At 41.7% G+C, this 18191-nt stretch overlaps 1 protein-coding gene across 1 annotated transcript in view; it reads right to left on the bottom strand.

The window, feature by feature from the left end:
- Positions 1–9038: 9038 nt before the first annotated feature.
- nfxl1 (nuclear transcription factor, X-box binding-like 1) overlaps positions 9039–18191 on the bottom strand; it is a gene marked incomplete at both ends in the record, with an annotated part of 89214 nt that continues 80061 nt past the window's right edge. The window contains 2 exons of the mRNA XM_083640835.1: positions 9039–9215; positions 11826–11879. Coding sequence (XP_083496961.1) covers positions 9039–9215; positions 11826–11879 — 231 coding nt within the window. The remainder of the gene's footprint in view (positions 9216–11825; positions 11880–18191) is intronic.

The raw sequence follows: 18191 nt of genomic DNA, 5'->3' as shown, positions 1-18191 counted from the left end.
TTAACGTAGCTAAAGTTATACCGCTCTTCAAAACAGGTGATTCTAGCATATTAACAAATTATCGGCCCATATCTGTTTTACCCTGTTTTTCTAAAGTTCTTGAGAAACTAGTATATTCAAGGATTAAAAAACATATGGATGAGAGCAACATACTGTATAGCCATCAATACGGTTTTCGGAAAAAAATGTCAACAGAAATGGCTCTTTTGCAGCTTGTTCATAACATCTCTACAGCATTAGATAATAAAAGATTTTCCCTCTGTATATTTTTAGACTTGTCAAAGGCTTTTGACACTGTCGATCATAATATCCTTATTACAAAATTACAAAAATATGGCTTTCAAGATGTTGCTCTAAAATGGTTGCATGATTATATGGACAGACAACAGTATGTATCTATTAATAAGCATAATTCTAATAGAGCTAAGCTACTTTGTGGAGTACCTCAGGGCTCCATCCTTGGACCTCTCTTGTTTTTGATTTACATAAATGACCTTCCTAAGGTCTGTAAACATGTAATGCCTCTTTTATTTGCTGATGACACTTGTCTTGTTGGTTCAAATAAAAATTTCAGCACACTGATTCGAGAAGCAAATGAAGAGCTGTCATCTATTTCTAAATGGTTTCGAAAGAACAAACTCTCCCTTAACATAAATAAATCAAATTTTATTATATTTTGCAATAAAAATAAAAAGTACATAAAAGAACAAGCTAAAATATTCATAGACAACATTGAATTAACTCAGGTTCCATACATCAAGTTCTTAGGTGTCATAGTAGATGAAAGATTATCATGGAAATACCATGTTGAACTTGTCTGTAAAAAGACTATGAAGTCAATTGGTATCTTGAGTAGAGTTCGTTCTTTCATCAACAATTCTTGTCTTTTAATTTTTTATTACAGCTTAATTTATCCTTATATTATGTATTGTAATACTGTGTGGGCAGCCACTTGTCCCACGTATCTCAATAGGATCTTCTTAATCCAAAATACATTTTTAAGAGTGATTAGTTTTGCTAATAGATGTGACTCATCTGCTCCTCTTTTCAGTAAATACAAACTTTTGTCAATTTATAATGTTAACATATATCAGACTTGTGTATTCATGTGTAAATATGTACACCTATCGCATGATTTACCTATTGTTTTTCAGAATTTTTTAAAAGTTTCTTCAGATATACATTCATATTCCACAAGACACTCTAAGGACTTTCATCTTCCATTTTGTCGGACTTCCCTTAACCAATACTCATTGAAATACAGAGGACCATCTCTTTGGAACAATTTACTTCCATCACTAAAAACAATACTTACATTATCATCATTCAAGAAACATCTGAAAAGGACCCTACTGTAATTTTATTTAATTTGTTGTGTTTCTTAACTTAACTAACTTGTTGTATAATTTCCTTGCTAATTCTAGATTTTGTTAATTTTATTGTTTAGTCTATAAACCATACTATTATGTAATATTTTTTCTGTTCTTTCTTTCGTTCTTTCTTTTTATTTGTTTTCCTTTTTTAAATATACCGTATCTGTTGAATTTGATATGGGGGAGGTACCTTTATAAGCCATTTTTGGCTTCCAACCTCTCCTGCACAATAAGCAATTTTTTTTAAATGATTTCTGTATGTTATGTATTTGTGTGCAAATAAACATAAACATAAGCAGAGAAGTGGAGAGCAGAGCAGAGCAGTGGAGAGTAGAGCAGTGGAGAGCAGAGCAGTGGAGAGCAGAGCAGTGGAGAGCAGAGCAGTGGAGAGCAGAGCAGTGGAGAGCAGAGCAGAGCAGTGGAGAGTAGAGCAGTGGAGAGTAGAGCAGTGGAGAGCAGAGCAGTGGATAGCAGAGCAGTGGAGAGCAGAGCAGAGCAGTGGAGAGTAGAGCAGTGGAGAGTAGAAAAAAAAAAAAAAACTCTCGTAACGGGACAAGCCCCGTCTTTTATTGTCACACGAACACCACAACACATGCATGCGGCCACAACACACTCATGCTGACGGTGGCCGGTGAAAAGTGTCCTCTGCATTTAACCCATCCAGGCATGTCCTTTCCTCCGGGGGGCAGGCCAGGAGCAGTGGTCGCTTTCTCGTACAGCGCCCGGGGACCAACTTCGGGTGTTGTTGTCACTGGTCGGATGACGATGACGATCTGATCTTCTGCATGTTTTTGGTGGGGGGGTTATATACGGAGGAACCCCCTGGGGGAGCACGGGGAGAACATGCAAACTCCACACAGAGAGAAAGGCCCTTACGACGAGATACCCCACCTGGGCATAGGCACTGAAGATATGGGGGGGGAACACAACCACAGCGCCCACAGTGTCCCAGGCGAGAATCGAACTCAGGACCTTCTGACTGTGAGGCGACAGCTCTACCACTGAGCCACCGTGCCCCTAGAACAGTGGAGAGCAGAGCAGTGGAGAGCAGAGCAGAGGAGATTAGAGCAGTGGAGAGCAGAGCAGTGGAGAGTAGAACAGTGGAGAGCAGAGCAGAGCAGTGGAGAGCAGAGCAGTGGAGAGCAGAGCAGTGGAGAGTAGAGCAGTGGAGAGTAGAACAGTGGAGAGCAGAGCAGTGGAGAGTAGAACAGTGGAGAGCAGAGCAGAGCAGTGGAGAGCAGAGCAACATGAAAGGAGCAGAGAGGAGGAGAACATGTATTTGGAAGCTGAATCAGCAGCATCAATATCAATGTGCCATCAAGTCTGTCATGAATAAGATCAAGGCCCCCAGCCTGTCTAATTACGGTTCCCACAGTAAAACCTGGCCCTTTCCTCCACTGGTTACTCGTTAACGTTAGCCAAACTGTGTTAAAATGTTAAAGTCCCTGGAAACCAAAATCCACAAAAACGTTCTATGTTATTTAGGGTCTTATGTTAGTAATTGTGTGCCTCCGAAATTATTATACATTACTTTCAACCCAAAGCCTTAAAATCGACACTTTTCTACAAGATTCTACAAAGTACTTCCTCATTGAAGACAGCAGTGTGCGAGGTGCTAAAACGCAGGAGCTTATGACGTCATAAGCTCTATATAACCTTTGTACACGCGCATTCTTTGCCCCCACAGCGCTGCTCAGTGTCTGTCTGTCTCCCTCCCACTCTGTGTGCTGTGTTTGTTCGTTCGCTCTCTCTCTCTCTCTCAGAGAGAGAGAGAGAGAGAGAGAGAGAGAGAGAGAACGGATGAACACAGCACACGGTGGGAGGGAGACAGAAGCGCTGTGCACTCGAAGTGGCAGAGCAGAGATTAGTCTCGTCGGCGGTGTGTAGAAACCTCTCCTCTGCGGCGCTGCTGTGTGTGTGTCAGTGTGTGTGTGCGCGCGTGCAGACAGATAGACAGATGACCATGCGCGCAGCAACGCGCGAACACACACACACACACACACACACACCATCTCTCTCTCTCTCCGAGGAGAGAGGTCTGAGAGAGGGAAATTTCCCTGCTGTAGACGGGACACGCCCACACAGTCCGCAGGAGAAAATACACTCTAAAAAATAATTGATTCTCATGACTTTTGCCAGGACTGTCAAACCTAAATTTATATACTTTGCGACGTTCATCATCGTTCAAATTTGGCTGGTGGCTTATTAACACGTTCACTGCCAACGACGTGTTAACACGTTTTCAGAATCCAGCTGTTGACTGCCAACGACGTGTTAACACGTCGTCAGAATCGTTTTTTTTTTTTTGACGGTGGGATGTGCATCTAACCCTTTTACATCTCTTATATAAGTATTGGACGTGTACAACGTGTACAACCCATTCCACCGACCCACTAAGTGGTGACAAGGAAGGAGGAAGGCAAGCAAAAAGCAGTGTGACGAAGCCATTCTCATGAAAATGGATTGGCGAAAACGCTTTCGTTTTCGCGCTGATTGCTGGCAGTGCGGGATTGCAAATTTGCATAATATATTACGGATGGAACACACTTTGAAACACGCAGCATAAATATGACCAGAATCGCAAAAGCTTTATCAAAGCTCTCAACCAAAACTCCAAGAAGCGAGCGAGTCCAACCAGACTTCCTCAAAGAGCGGCCGCGCAGACAGGCTCACAGCCGCACAGCAGCAGCAAAGCAGTGAGACTGGTGACAAGCTTGTGGTGCAGCAGGCCATTTTGCCTTGCAAAATAGCACCAAATTGGAAACAGCCATAAAAGGCTTTTAGAATGGGATTTTCAACCCATTCTTTTTTGTTTCTTTTTCGCTCTAATTTAGAGTAATTTAATTTCTATTCAGAAATTTATTTGAGAGGTCGAGAGTATGAGAAAGTGCATTTGCACAGGTAGGAAAGTGCTTGTGACACGGCGCTGCAGCCAAGAAGAACGCCCACGGAGGGAGGAGTTGGAAGCAGAGGGGAGTTTCCTGCTGTTATGGAGGAAATTACTGTTCAAAACTATTGTTTAGGTCTTACTGATGCCAAAAATGAATGGTTAAAGTGACTGTTCTATCGAATTTCACAAAAAGCCGTTTATCTCTGAATATTTTTTCTGACGCTGAAACCATGCTGTATTCAACTGCTAATGCTTACATAACTACTAACTCTACAAACTAACTCTTTTAGACAGAGAAAGCACACATTCTATTAGTTCTTTTTAGATGATTGGTGTTCACGAAGTCCTAACAGAAAAGAATCCTCGGCTCATGTAAAATGAGCCTAGAATCCTCAAAACCCTGGCAGAACCTACCTACAGCATTGAAAAAAGGCTGGCAGTCAATGTGTTAACATAGGCTCCTGTGATGTGATGAACTCAAAATGCTAAATAATAAAGAAATATTTCTGGTTTCCAGGGACTTTAAGCTCATGTCAACTAACATTCACGAATGTACCGTTTCTGTAATGCTAAATATGGCTGTTAGCTGTGTAATTATGTAAGCAAAATATCTGCTGTCACACATCCGCACAGCGTTCACAACACTTCCAAACAAGGTGGGGAGATCAGGGAGGAGACAGGAAGTGGATACAATTTCATACACTTGATGCAGCGTGTAATGAATCATCTTCTGTATAAGTTGAAAGGGAAAAATGATACGCACATCACGTATACAGGTGCAAGGCTATAGCAAAAGAGCTCAGATAAATGAAAAAAGGTAGAGCCTGCACACTTACTCCATGCTGTATAGTTTATTGGGAACAAGAATGGACAACGTTTCGATCCTATTGGATCTTCTTCAGGTCAGAAATGTTTGGTGACTGACACCACCCATATATATAAACTGCCAATCATAGGCTAATAGGCTCTATGGGTGGCTGGTGCAATCAGCACCTCTCAGGGTGATCTTCTGACCTGAAGAAGATCCAATAGGACCGAAACGTTGTCCATTCTTGTTCCCAATAAACTATACAGCATGGAGTAAGTGTGCAGGCTCTACCTTTTTTCATCTTCTGTATAAAGCATCTTTCACAATATTAATAGGTGGGCTTCCATCTACCTGTTTTTTTTTTTACCATTTGTGCAACGATAAAAGGTAAATGCGACTTAGTGGAAACAGATTAAGCAAACCTTACGTTGTCTAAGGTTACCCAGATTCTTATGTAACCAAACTCCATTCAAAAACCATGCAGTTTCATGCTGCCTTGCTCACTGGCACAAGTTAACACCCCGACTCTAGAGCATGACCAAGGCTTGTTATGAATCGGTAGGATGCACTCTACATGTGGGCATCAATAAATACTCTTGTAAGGTAAATAAGATGCAGCTATTTAGGCACAATTTGTAGCTTTAGACTGCCTGCTGCAGTGTGTCTTAACTGAAGAAGAGTGAAGAAGCGATTAACAGGCGGCTCACTTCTAGAACTGACATATTATTCTTTTAACAGTAAATGCTCGGTGGATTATATGTATGCCCAATTGCAGAGTGGCGCCTGGTAATCCATTTTATGGTGTCGCTTTGTGGATAATCAAGAAACTTTAAATGAATAGATGGTTTTCATAGAGCTGCCTGGTCGCAGGTCGCTGCCTGAAATACAACGGCACTCTAATATTTATGTCGTAGTGGATGGAAATGCACATAATTTCACGTTTTCTTTTCACGATTTTCTGAAAATTCGGTTAAAATTTTGCGATACATTTGGATGGAAATCCGAGTTCTGAATTGATGAGATTAGTGGAGCAGCTTTCAGTGAAACACTCATTCAACACAGGTGATTTTTTTTTACACTTTATTTCTCTAAATTTATTTGAGAAAACAAAACAAAAAACAAATAGTAAAGGAAATCAAGCTCCACTTCAAAACATCAAGTCAAACCTTTACACTGCATCGCCAAAACAAAAGCATCAAGTCAGACCTTTACACGGCACCGCCAAAATAAAAGCATTTTCTCAACATTTGATGACCTTTTTGTATTTATTTTTTGCATCTCCCAATAAACCGACCTGTTAGAAACCTCTCGTCTCTGTCCCGGCATGCAGTGGCTTGAACTTTTCAGATATTTTGTTGTGCCAATCCAAAACTTTTCCACATGTATAAGTGGTCAAACTGCTTTTCGTCACTTTTCCAGATCAGAGGAAGATGATACTAAACATGTGGAAGAATAAAGGGATTTTGATAATTATACTTAAAGTGTAACTAACCCCCAAAACACTTTTTTAATATTTAACCAATATAATGGCTTTTGGTGTGGTGTGTGAAGGATTCTGGACTGGTCAAAATATCCACATTTGAGACCAAACTGTTACAATTGTACCATTTGTATAATTTTCATCAGGAAAAGTGCCCTCTATGGGTTCAAACCTGCTTTTTGTTGCCCTCCAAAATGCCCAAAAATGTGGTAAAACCTGACATCACGGAGTACTCCGCCCTTTCCCACTCATGTGACAAAAGAATTCTTCATGTGATGATTACTGTATGATTACCTATTATGGCCAGAGCCATAATAGGAGAGTTGCAACATCTCCATTCACTCCAATGGACCCGTTTTTAGCACGAGACCTTTAACAACATAAGGCATCGTGGGTACTGTGGCTAATGTTAGCGGCTAGTTAGTTATGTTACATGGCAGTAAAACACCACTGAATGACCAAATTGATTTCACTTTTAACCATTTAGACTAACACTGTTTCCATACAGACCACCAGCGTTAGTTAGTTGTTTATAACGTGGCTATTATAACGTTCTCCATCTCTGATACACTGAAAATACTGCCCGTCATACAAAAAAAGAAAGAGGGGTTGGGAGGCGGGCCATAGCGTCTCTGTCGATGCTTTGATTGGACAGTTCTGAGTTGGCGTTGGCCAATCCTGGCGTGTCCCGCCCCCAAATCGAGTGTGTTCTGGCGCTAAGCGAGTGGGTTCCGGGACAACCAGGCTCTGAGGCACGAGCCACCTACGTTAACTAGCAGTGCGGTAAATACGATATTCCTGGAATGCGAGTTTAACAAACAAGTTACATGTCCAGGAAAATTATATTCAGTTATTACGTAACTTTGATCACTTATTGACCGTTATGTCAGTGTTATCTGACTGGAGATATGAGGTTTCAACAGGCAGAAGTTAATAAGTGGGAGGTTTGTTCATAACTCTGAAAACAATTCATCTTGATTTACAAGAGTTGATCTAATCTAACGAATAATACAGCTACAAACATGGCCGACCGCTGTCTTCACTGACCTTTATTCACTCTGTCAGACAGACAGACGCAGCATAGAATCTCAATAGAGTAGAATAGAGAGTGAAAAACACAACACAAGAATAAAAAATATACTATACAGAATCTGGAGCTGCTTAGTTTAGTTGTCAACTATCACCAAATATTTTGATAATAGGTTAATCGGTTTGAGTAATTATTTAAGAGGGAAAAAATTCTATGATTGCAGCTTGTTAAATGTGAATATTTCCTGGTTTCTCCTCTATGACAGTAAACGGAATATCTTTGAGTTGTGGACACAAGACATTTGAGGATGTCATCTTCGGCTTTGGGAAACACTGAACGCACATTTTTCACCATTTTCTGACAATTTATAGACCAAACAACTAATTGATTAGTTGACAATGAAAAGAATCAGTTGCAACCCTACCAGAATTCAATATAGAAGAACCATTTGGCAGAATATAATCAAACACAGTAACAGAGGAATAACAGAGGACCAAAAAAGGAAGCAGCAGAAGTGAAGAAGACAAGAACCAGGGATGCAAACTGATGGAGGGTGAAAAAGGTGACAGAGACCAGGACAGACACAAAACCACACAAAATCAATCACCTAAGTGCCCTATTTTGGGATCAAAAAGGTAACGGTCACATACAAGTGACTAGTTTGCATCCCTGAATAACAGTAAATTCACAAGAGAAGAAAAGTCTAAAGAATAGAGGAGAATATAATAAGGAGCAAAATAGGATATTTTCAAAATATCTGAACTAATAGAAGACAGGCAGCCACACCTCTGACTGCTATAGTGATGCACTCTGATATCGGCACATCATCGGCAGCCGATAAAGACTTTAAAATTAAATATCGTCATCGGCCCAAAACAAACACCTCTGCTGATAAAATTATGCTTTGTTTGTTTGTTTTGCAATTTGTGAAATAGGTCAAATCTGTCCTGTTTGTGTTTGTTATTGTCAGGATGGTCTCAGAGAGAGCATCATCCAAGCCTGTTTCAGTAGGATGAAGCTTACAGTTTTGCTTGATTTTTTTTTTGACATAAATAAAAGATGAGGCATGTTTCACACAACCTAAGTCTTAGAAGTTTCCTTATTTTGCTCAGTGAATGTGTAGTGTACATTTTGAAAAGCATTGTACTGTATGTATGTCTGCATACCATTAGGCATAATAATGTGTTCATTCCACTACAGGAGAGACTTGATGTTCTATTAAGAAAATTAGGTGGAAGAAATCTGCGCATATATGAGTAACATATATGAGTAACATATATGAGTATCAGCAGCAAAGAGTTGGAAAATATCGGCGTATCGGATATTGGCAAAAAAATCCAATATTGTGCATCCCTAGATTCCCTACTCTGCTCTGTGTAGGGCTGTCACTTTTCCAATATAATCAATATAATGTGTGTGTGTGTGTGTGCGCGCACGTGCATGTGTGCATGTGTGCGTCAGGGCAGGCTGAGGTAGTAAGCAGCAGCAGCAGCGAGCAGCGCCCCCCCCAGGGGGACGACGAGGTACACGCCCCACCACCATCCCCTCCCCTGCTCCTCCAGCTCCTCCCTCCTCCCTCTCTTCTTACTCCTCCTCCCCCCACGCTGACGCTTCTCAAACGCCTCACACTCCTCCTGAGGGAGAAAGAGGGAGATAGAAAGAGACAGAGAGGGAGAGAAAGACAGAGAGACACACAGAGAGAGATATACAGAGAGAGACACAGAGAGGGAGAGAGACAGATACAGAGAAAGACAGAGAGGGAGACAGAGAGAGATACAGAGAGAGACACAGAGAGGGAGAGAGAGCAATAATTGAGTATGTAAAGAAGAATTCCTGTACTTTTAAACCTGAACCTTATTTTCCTATCTGTCTGTGTCTAAGTGTTTCACCATCACATCATTCTTTTTTTTCTTTTTTTTATAAAGTCACCCTCCCCCGCTGTCCTGGTCATTGCTCCACCTCCTCTGCTGATATGGGGAGAGTTGTAGACTAGCACATGCTTCCTGCGATACATGTGCAGTCACCAGCCGCTTCTTATTTCCCTGAGAGCGAGGAGTCTCACCGGCAGGATGTAGCGTGTTGGAGGATCACACTATTCCCCCCAGTTCCCCTCCCCCTGAACAGGCTGACCAGAGGAGGCACTAGTGCAGCGTCCAGGAGTCACACCCTGAATCCAGCTTCCCACCAGCAGACATGGCCAATTGTGTCTGTACCGACCAAGCCGGAGGTAACACGGGGGCTCGAACCTGCGATCCTCCTGTTGGTAGACACTACCCGGACTCCTCTCTCCTTTGTGGAAATTGATGAGCCCAAACCCTTTGTCTCTGTTGTTATTGACTTTGACGAGTAAAATGAAAGCACGTTGTGCTGGTAATGAAGGCAGAATCATGCTGTTTATTCTTTTGTAGCTTATCATGACAGTTTATAGACGGGTTTAATTTGACAACATAAACATTCTAAATTGCCCCTAGCTGACTTCCTGTTGCAGTGTTTGTTAATCCAATAGCTGACAAGAAATAAGCCAGGTAAGCAATAAGCCCCACGAGGCCTTTATGCTTTACAGTGATTTTACAACAGCTAAGAGGTGTCACTCTTAGCTGTTGTAAAATCACTGTAAAACCACAGCCTCACACAATTCCGTAAAAACCGTCTATAGAGACACTGCATGAAATAGGCCACGCCCATCACGGGGGAAAAGCTCCTCGTTCATTTCCACACACCAGCGTCATTTTCCTTGAATTAAACATAGCTAAAAGCTGTTGTGTGGTGGGCTGCGCGGACAACAAATGTAAAAAATCGCCAGTTAAAGTTTTTTTGTACTCCTGAGCAAAACAAGGAAGATTGCAAGCCATTGAGAATTGGCGAGAAGAAAAATGTGGATCTAGCTGTCAAGAAGTAAGTTGGAGTGTTCATCTTCCGTATATACGATATTTTTGTGCACCACGCAACCATGCATAGGAGAACGCCAGGATTGGAGGGGGGGTTTCCGTTTTCCCCCGTCTTGGGCGTGGTTTCTGAATGATGACGCGTTACGCAGTGTCTCTATAGTTATCTTTATAGTTGTCACTCTAAGTGCGCATGGACCTTAAAGCCCCTCCAGTCAGTTTTCCTGCTGGTATCACCGTTGCTGTTGTATGAAAACGTTCTAATTTGTATATTTGAACATCATCTGATTTGCGCCAAAGATCTTACATTGATAAGAACTGAAGGCTAATAGTTTGTTCCACTGCAACATCATGACTGCAGCGCTGAAGCAGAAGAGCTTCATCTCTGGCCTTCAATACTCTGTCAATTTTCATGTGCGATTTTCATGCACTTTGTGGAGGCAACCACCCTCCGCCACAGTCTTGGCCTCCACATTGTGCATTCTAATGGTTTAACGCACATCTAGGAGTTGATTATGCCTTTTACATAACAGAGTCTTAAACCCAGTTTATACCAATGATTCACAACGAGACAAAACCGTTTTAGAACGTTGCAGGGGAAAGTTGCAGCGTTGTAGAGTAAACTGGCCCGTCTCATCTCCACCCGGCTGATGGCGTCTCCAGCTATTCAGCTTGTCAAGTCGCAGCAGCTGGTAGTTGCAAGTTTCATCCAGTCTCGTCATGACTCTTTGGTATATATATTGGTATATCTTTGTCAAGTGTTTGATATTTGAGGGATCATTGCAAAATAATTGTGTAATATAATTATGATAGATTATACTGTATAATATAAGGATATCGGCCGATATATCGATATCGGAATTTCTTTACTCCCTAATATCAGTATCGGCCTCCAAAATCCAGTATCGGTCGGGCTCTAGTTCTAAACGCATCGGCTACCAAAATATAGCCACTATATATATATATATATATATATATATATATATATATATATCCCTGGATGTCATGATGAGATTAGATTGGTGAAAGTTTGGACATAATGATTGCATCATTTTCTCCCCGCCTCTGCACAGCAGACAGGTAGGATGATCAGATCCAACACAGCCTCTGAATGACAGGGGCTCAGAACTACCGTATAACAACTTTTTTCCATCGGTCATTGTGGCTGCCCACATATAAATTAGTGGCCTTTCCCCCAAAACACTGATGGTTCTGTCATTCTGTGGTGTATACATTTCAGATCTGATGCTTGCAGTGCGCTATAGGGGCAGAAATTGACGCGCGTCCTGTGCGTTTTGGGCTTAACAGTGTTGATAATAACATGACATCATAAGCACATCATTATGAAAACATTCAAACCTGCAGCTTCTTCTGCTCCTCCTCCTGAGCTGCTCTCTCCTCTGCCTCCTTCAACTGCCACACACACGCACGCACACACACACACACACACACACACACACACACACACACACACACAGAGAGAGAGAGTGTGTTGAGTGTGTATACATATAGATGTTAACTTCTTTAACTTGACAACATAAACATTCTAAATTTCCTCCAGCTTACTTCCTGTTTGCTAAAATAACACTGTAGCTGACAGGAAATAAACTAGGTTCCAAACTGTTGCCAGGCAACAGAATTCTGTGAAAACCATCTATATCAGGGGTGTCAGAGTAGTGGGCGGATTTGTTCAAATGAGACCTCATGGGGCCCGGATTTTTTTGGGCTAAAATCAGTTTGACTCACCAACACATGGATATTCATGATTTGAAATAGTAACATAAGTAAGTGACAGAAAGCATGTTTCCTATTCATACACATATAACAATAATTAGGCTACATATTGTGTTTGATGATCAGAGAATGAAAAATGACATGTTGGCACATGAACACATCACTAAATAACTAAGTAGAGGAGTATAAAAGTAGTGTAGAAGAGAGAAGTGTAACCTAACAAATCAGCTACTACTAGCCTATCCTAAGAGTCCCTGACCACTAGAAGCAAACCAAAAACCCGACCACATTCACTTTGTATTGGATGCGACTGAATCGCTGAACAAGCATGCTGGGATACCTGGCGTGACAGACATCGTGAACAGCAAGACGAGAGGAGGGGCCAAATTCAAAATAGACCAATGCAAAACGGAAAGACAGCAAGACAGCCAACCAAGCTGCAGCACCAAGAGACCAGGGGGGCGGGGATAAACAGGGCGAAGGCGACTCCATGGAAGGTGAGGGTATTCACTCTTCTTTTGAGTTGCTTGGTGGATTGGATGATTGCATTCTCCCACAGTAATAAGGAAAAAAACAGCAGATATTGGCCATTTTTACACTTTATTCATTTGACACTGTCAGGGACCTCAGTAGCGTGTGGAAGATCCATACGCAGCCACAACAGCTTGGCACCGCAAATTAGGTGCCAATCAGGTGCCAGTCAACACCTGTGACTGGCACACACCTGCCAGCACTTGAAGCTCAAAACAAGAGTGAATACCAACAGAAGAATATTGCAGGGGATTTTGCTCATTCCACGAATGCACGATCCTTACAAGTTGTACTTCGTTGTAAAGGTGATATAAAATACAATACCAATTGGTATTATTAAAGAGGAGAAATAATCGACCGAAATAACGTTTCCGAACTTTTTTTGAGGAGTTTATGGGTGTATTCACACCTCTGGGTCGTTTGCTTTGTTCTGATTCAGGTACTTAATTGATACAATTGTTGCATTTATGCCTTGGTTCACACAGCCACAAATCAAACGATCCAAATAGTATTGCCAAACTTCCTGGATTGGCCAGCAGACACTCTGATAGGCTAATAGCCTCCCAGGATGGAAAAAATAATTCCCAGAGATTTTCTATAATGATTATAAGAATGCGTTTTGTTAGACCTACATTAGGCTATGTCGGGCGTGCACCATGCGAGGAGAGAGAGAGAGAGAAAGAACGAGGGAGGATAGCCTACGGTATTTAGGCTATCTATTGGGAATTTGGAGATAGAAGATCAAAGCCCCTCGCAAACGTCTGCTATTACTATCACGGAGACTTCAGATGATTACGCATATGTTTTAGATAATTTCCCAGAGAGAGAGGAGGTGAGTTGTGTTGTTGTGTGTTGTTTATATGCGGCTGCAGCCAAGTACGTTACATCTTGCCTCCGAGGTGGTTTCACTGTGCGTTCCCTCTCTTGCCGTGGCTGTCTGCACTTATAGCGTTCGAGTGTCACGTGACCGTTGAACCGAGGCGAACATTCACTGAAGTATAAATGCAACACCATGAGCGAAACTTCCTTTTTCGTCTGCGACCATGTGCTGAGCGACACTTTCTAATAAGTATAAATTAAGCTTAAGTGTCAACTCGTAGGCTGTTTTACTACCAATAAGTTACGTCTGCACTAATAAGAGTTCCAGAAGTTTCAAATTTCCCTGTTTTTTCCCCTTTTGTACGTTTTTAAAAGCCCTCCGAGTCGACTGGCAGGCTGCAGAGAATAGAGGAATCATCACCACCTGTAACCTCCACCAAAAACATTTTGGGGACCGTATGAAACCGTCTGGGGGACCGGATCCCCCCTGCAGCCCGTATCTCTGATATCTGTGGTCTATATATTACCACTTTCCAGGGTCATTTGGCCCATGGTGGATCCAGGAGAGATGAATAACTATTAACTCAGGCTGGAAAGAGGTGGGGCTACAACATGTCATATTCAGTGGGCAGCTGCGCAGCTGGTGGTGAGCGTGGGCGGAGTCTGCAGACTTCCACAGGACATGGTGGCATTTTGAGCCGACAGGCGTGAGTCACACGTCTCGTGCACGTTAGAGCTGGCCGATATGGACTAAAAATAATGTCTCTCTATCTTTAGGCTGAATGGCGATACACCATATCTATCTGGGTATTTTAAGTGGGCTACATGTTCAATTCTTAGATAAAGAGATGTCAGATGGTAGATACTGTATCACAACAAGCACTTCTATTAAAACAAGACATTGACCATTTTTCCTTCCCTGTTTTAAAATATACAGCACAACATTTAACATGTAAATGAAAAAGGATCATCAGTTTGAGTCAGAGCCAAGACAAGGTGACAGGCTACTAAATTGGTTGGTGTCAATCAATGCCTTAGGTCTTCTAGTTTCATATGATAGGGTGTGTGTGTGTGTGTATATATATATATATATATATATATATATATACTCCTCAAAAAAGAGTTCGAAACGTTATTTCAGTCGATTATTTCTCCCCTTTAATAATACCAATTGGTATTGTATTTTATATCGTTGGAATACCTGATTAGTCACCTTTACAACGAAGTACAACTTGTAAGGATTGTGCATTAGTGGAATGAGCAACACAGCTAACCATGTGGGTAGTGCCCCCCAATATTCTTCTGTTGGTATTCACTCTTGTTTTGAGCTTCAAGTGCTGGCACACACGTATATACATGTATATATATATATATATATATATATATATATATATATATATATATATATATACACACATGTATATATATATATATATATATATCTATATATACACACATGTATATATATATATATATATATATATATATAGTATGTATATATATATATGTATATATAGATATAGATATAGATACCACTTTTTCATCTCCGATACAATCCAATACCCAACCTTGAGTATCTGCCGATACCGATACAATCCGATCTCTTTTCCTCGCCTATAGACTACAACTATAGGAATGGGGATTGTTAATTTGTATCAATATTGATATGGTTCTTTGGGGGACTTTTGCTCAATTACTTGCCCAGAAATGGTAAATTACATGGTCTAATGATTTTTAAAGTGCATATTTCTTTAGATTTGACACTGCATAAAAAGTCAAAATGGAACAGACTCAATGTTGGTGCTAATCTTTTACATATATTTTACACTGTGATAATCCCACACAAAAACATTCACTTTGGATTTTATCTTGTGGGAAATTGTGGAAAGCTAAAATAATTTTTAATAATCAAGACAAACTGGCTTATAAAGGGTTAAAATTCTGAAAATGAATAAATATTTGGGTATGTATACCTTCATCTGAAGGTATAAGGTTTGGCAAAAAGAAGAAAAAAAGAAAACCACCAGTTTTACATTGAATAATTGACCAAAAATGGTCATGACCTTTAGTGGGACGTATTAGTGAATCATCTATGGATCAAAAGTTGATATACCACACAGCCCTAATGCACGTTTAATCGGGCACTAAAGGCACCTTCACTTCACATGATAAGAAGTCTGCACTTTTCTCACTGTGAGGTAGAGCTTCACAACCGCCGGCTCTGCTCTGCTGTGTTGGTGTCTCCTCTCTCTGTCACTACGTCACATACAGCCTCTATCTTCGTCTCTTCTGATTGGTTGTGCTCATGAAAGGTCAGCATTGAGATATTTTGAAATTTGAGCGCAGCGCAAAGTGGCAAAATTGAGCTGTGCGCGATGCCAAGGATAACGCACTAGATAGCGCCTAGTTGAGAAGCGCCACTCTCCCCTACAGGAGAACAACGGCACAGCAGGCACAGAGCTGTTTTACCGCCGATCATGTGTGCAGGGCTGTATATGACACAAGGTCAGGTCCAGATTGTTTTGTTGTTGTTGGTCTGGACCAGGGGCGGTTCTAGGCCGTTTTTGGGTGGGCTTTAGCCCACCCAAAAATAGTCTCAGCCCACCCAAAAAAATAGAGGCAAAAAAACTTTTTTTTTTTTTTTTTATCCCTCTCCAAATCCATGGTGGTCATTAGTAGCAGTTTCTGACTACACTCAATGCGCTGTGTGCATGTTTCCCCCCCCTCCTCTATGTTCTTAGGGTGGGCTGAGACAAAAATTTAGGGGGGTTCAGCCCACCCGAAAAGTTTCTAGAACCGCGGCTGCGCAGGCGCTCCCTCCTCCATCTATCTGCCTAATCCCACATCACTTCACACAGGTCACACACACAGTACAGCAGCGAAGTGGTCCTCCACAGTCCACACAATCGTTCTCCCCACTCATGATCAATGAAACTGAGGTGAGCATTGAGCAGTCAGAGTCGTTACTAGTTACTTAATTAGCGCATATTGATATGCAAATTAGCACGTAACGTTGTCGTAGGCTAAACAAAAGAACTTGTCGCTGTGCCTGCCAGACAAACAGGTGGACTGGAGGAAGGTAGGTAGGCTACCATGGCACCAGCCAGCCATGTCATGCTAGCTCGCAGTAAGCGGGTGTAAATGGATGTGATGTTTTTTGAGAAACATATGGGCATAAGTGACAAACATTTTCAAACGGGTCCCTTGTTATCTGAATGAAATTAAGCCCTTCAGAATCGCAAGTGGCTGCTTTACACAGCCTGTCTGATGTGATGATGACGATAGCTTAACATGCGGGCATGGCATCACTTATGTCTTGCTGTGATGTTAGTTCAGTATCTCAATAAAAGTTCTTACAGGCTTGTTATTTCCCTCTAAGGCAGGGATGTCAGAGATCCGGCCCGCGGGCCGGATCCGGCCCACGGGCAGGTTTCATCCGGCTCGCGAGATGTTTTGGAATATTAAAAAAATATATATATATATATTGTTATTATTATTAAATTCGCACCCCATTATCATGAACTACGTGTGGCTAATAAGCAAGCTAAGAGTTCATAAGTTTGACATAAGTTAATTAACCTGCACTACAAGGAAGTATGTCAGTAGGTCATCAGGTGTAAACAAAGCCGCCATGATGCCACGCTGGAATTGAATCGCGCATTCAGCTACCTACCAAAAAACAAAAGAATCAACAAGATCAGGCGCGGACTGCATAATCGGGCACGTCGGGTAAATGCCCGGTGGCCTGGCCTGGCCTGGCCTGGCCTGCAAAAAAAAAAAAAAAAAAAGAAATTGTGCCCGCAGTCAGGCCACTCACTGAACAGCAGGCCAGGCGCCGCCTACTGGTTTACTAGTGGTTTTATTACTTTATTCAGGATTAAAGTGGGTGCATCTCATTGTAAAATTGGACTTGGCCCAAATTGGGCTTCAAACGGCCCAAATTGGGCTTCAAACGGCCCAAATCGGGCTTCAAACGGCCCAAATCTGGCTTTAAACGACCCAAATTGGGCTTCAAACGGCCCACATCTGGCTTCAAACGGCCCAAATTGAGCTTTAAACGGCCCAAATTTTTCTGACGCCGGCACGCGCGTCGGCCCGTATCGGCCTGGCCTGCTTGGTATCTAATGCCCGGCCTGAATTATGATCCCAGTCCGCCCCTGAACAAGATGTTGTCGAAAAAGAGAAAGGTTGACACGGAATGCAGGCAGTTTCAAGAGAAATGGAAAGAGCAGTATTTCTTTTGTGAAGTAAATGGGTAAATGAGTCGAATTGATTTTAGTAAAAAAAAAATCCGGCCCCCATGAGGTCTCAGTTGAACAAATCCGGCCCTCTACCTAATATGAGTCTGACACCCCTGCTCTAAGGGAGTGCAAGGCAGATATTTAAACAGCCTTGTTTGTGTACAGTACCAGTGGCATGGGAGTAATAAAAAGGGATTAAGGACCAGGACCCCTGGTGGTCAGTAAGATGGGCTGGTTGAGCCAATGTTAAAATGATCTTTATTTATTATTTATTTTTAATTTAAAACTATTTTTTAATTTTCTGCTTAAAGTTCATGAAAAAAGTGGCATTCTTGTTTTTTCACACAATAATTTCATAATACCATTTGTAATGCCACCGTTGTAGTGCTGTTGTTCAAAA

Source organism: Poromitra crassiceps (assembly GCF_964638095.1).
Source record: "Poromitra crassiceps genome assembly, chromosome: 7".
In the NCBI taxonomy this organism is placed as follows: domain Eukaryota; kingdom Metazoa; phylum Chordata; class Actinopteri; order Beryciformes; family Melamphaidae; genus Poromitra; species Poromitra crassiceps.
The sequence above is the reverse complement of the archived record's forward strand: the minus strand, read 5'-3'. Positions and strand labels throughout refer to the sequence as shown.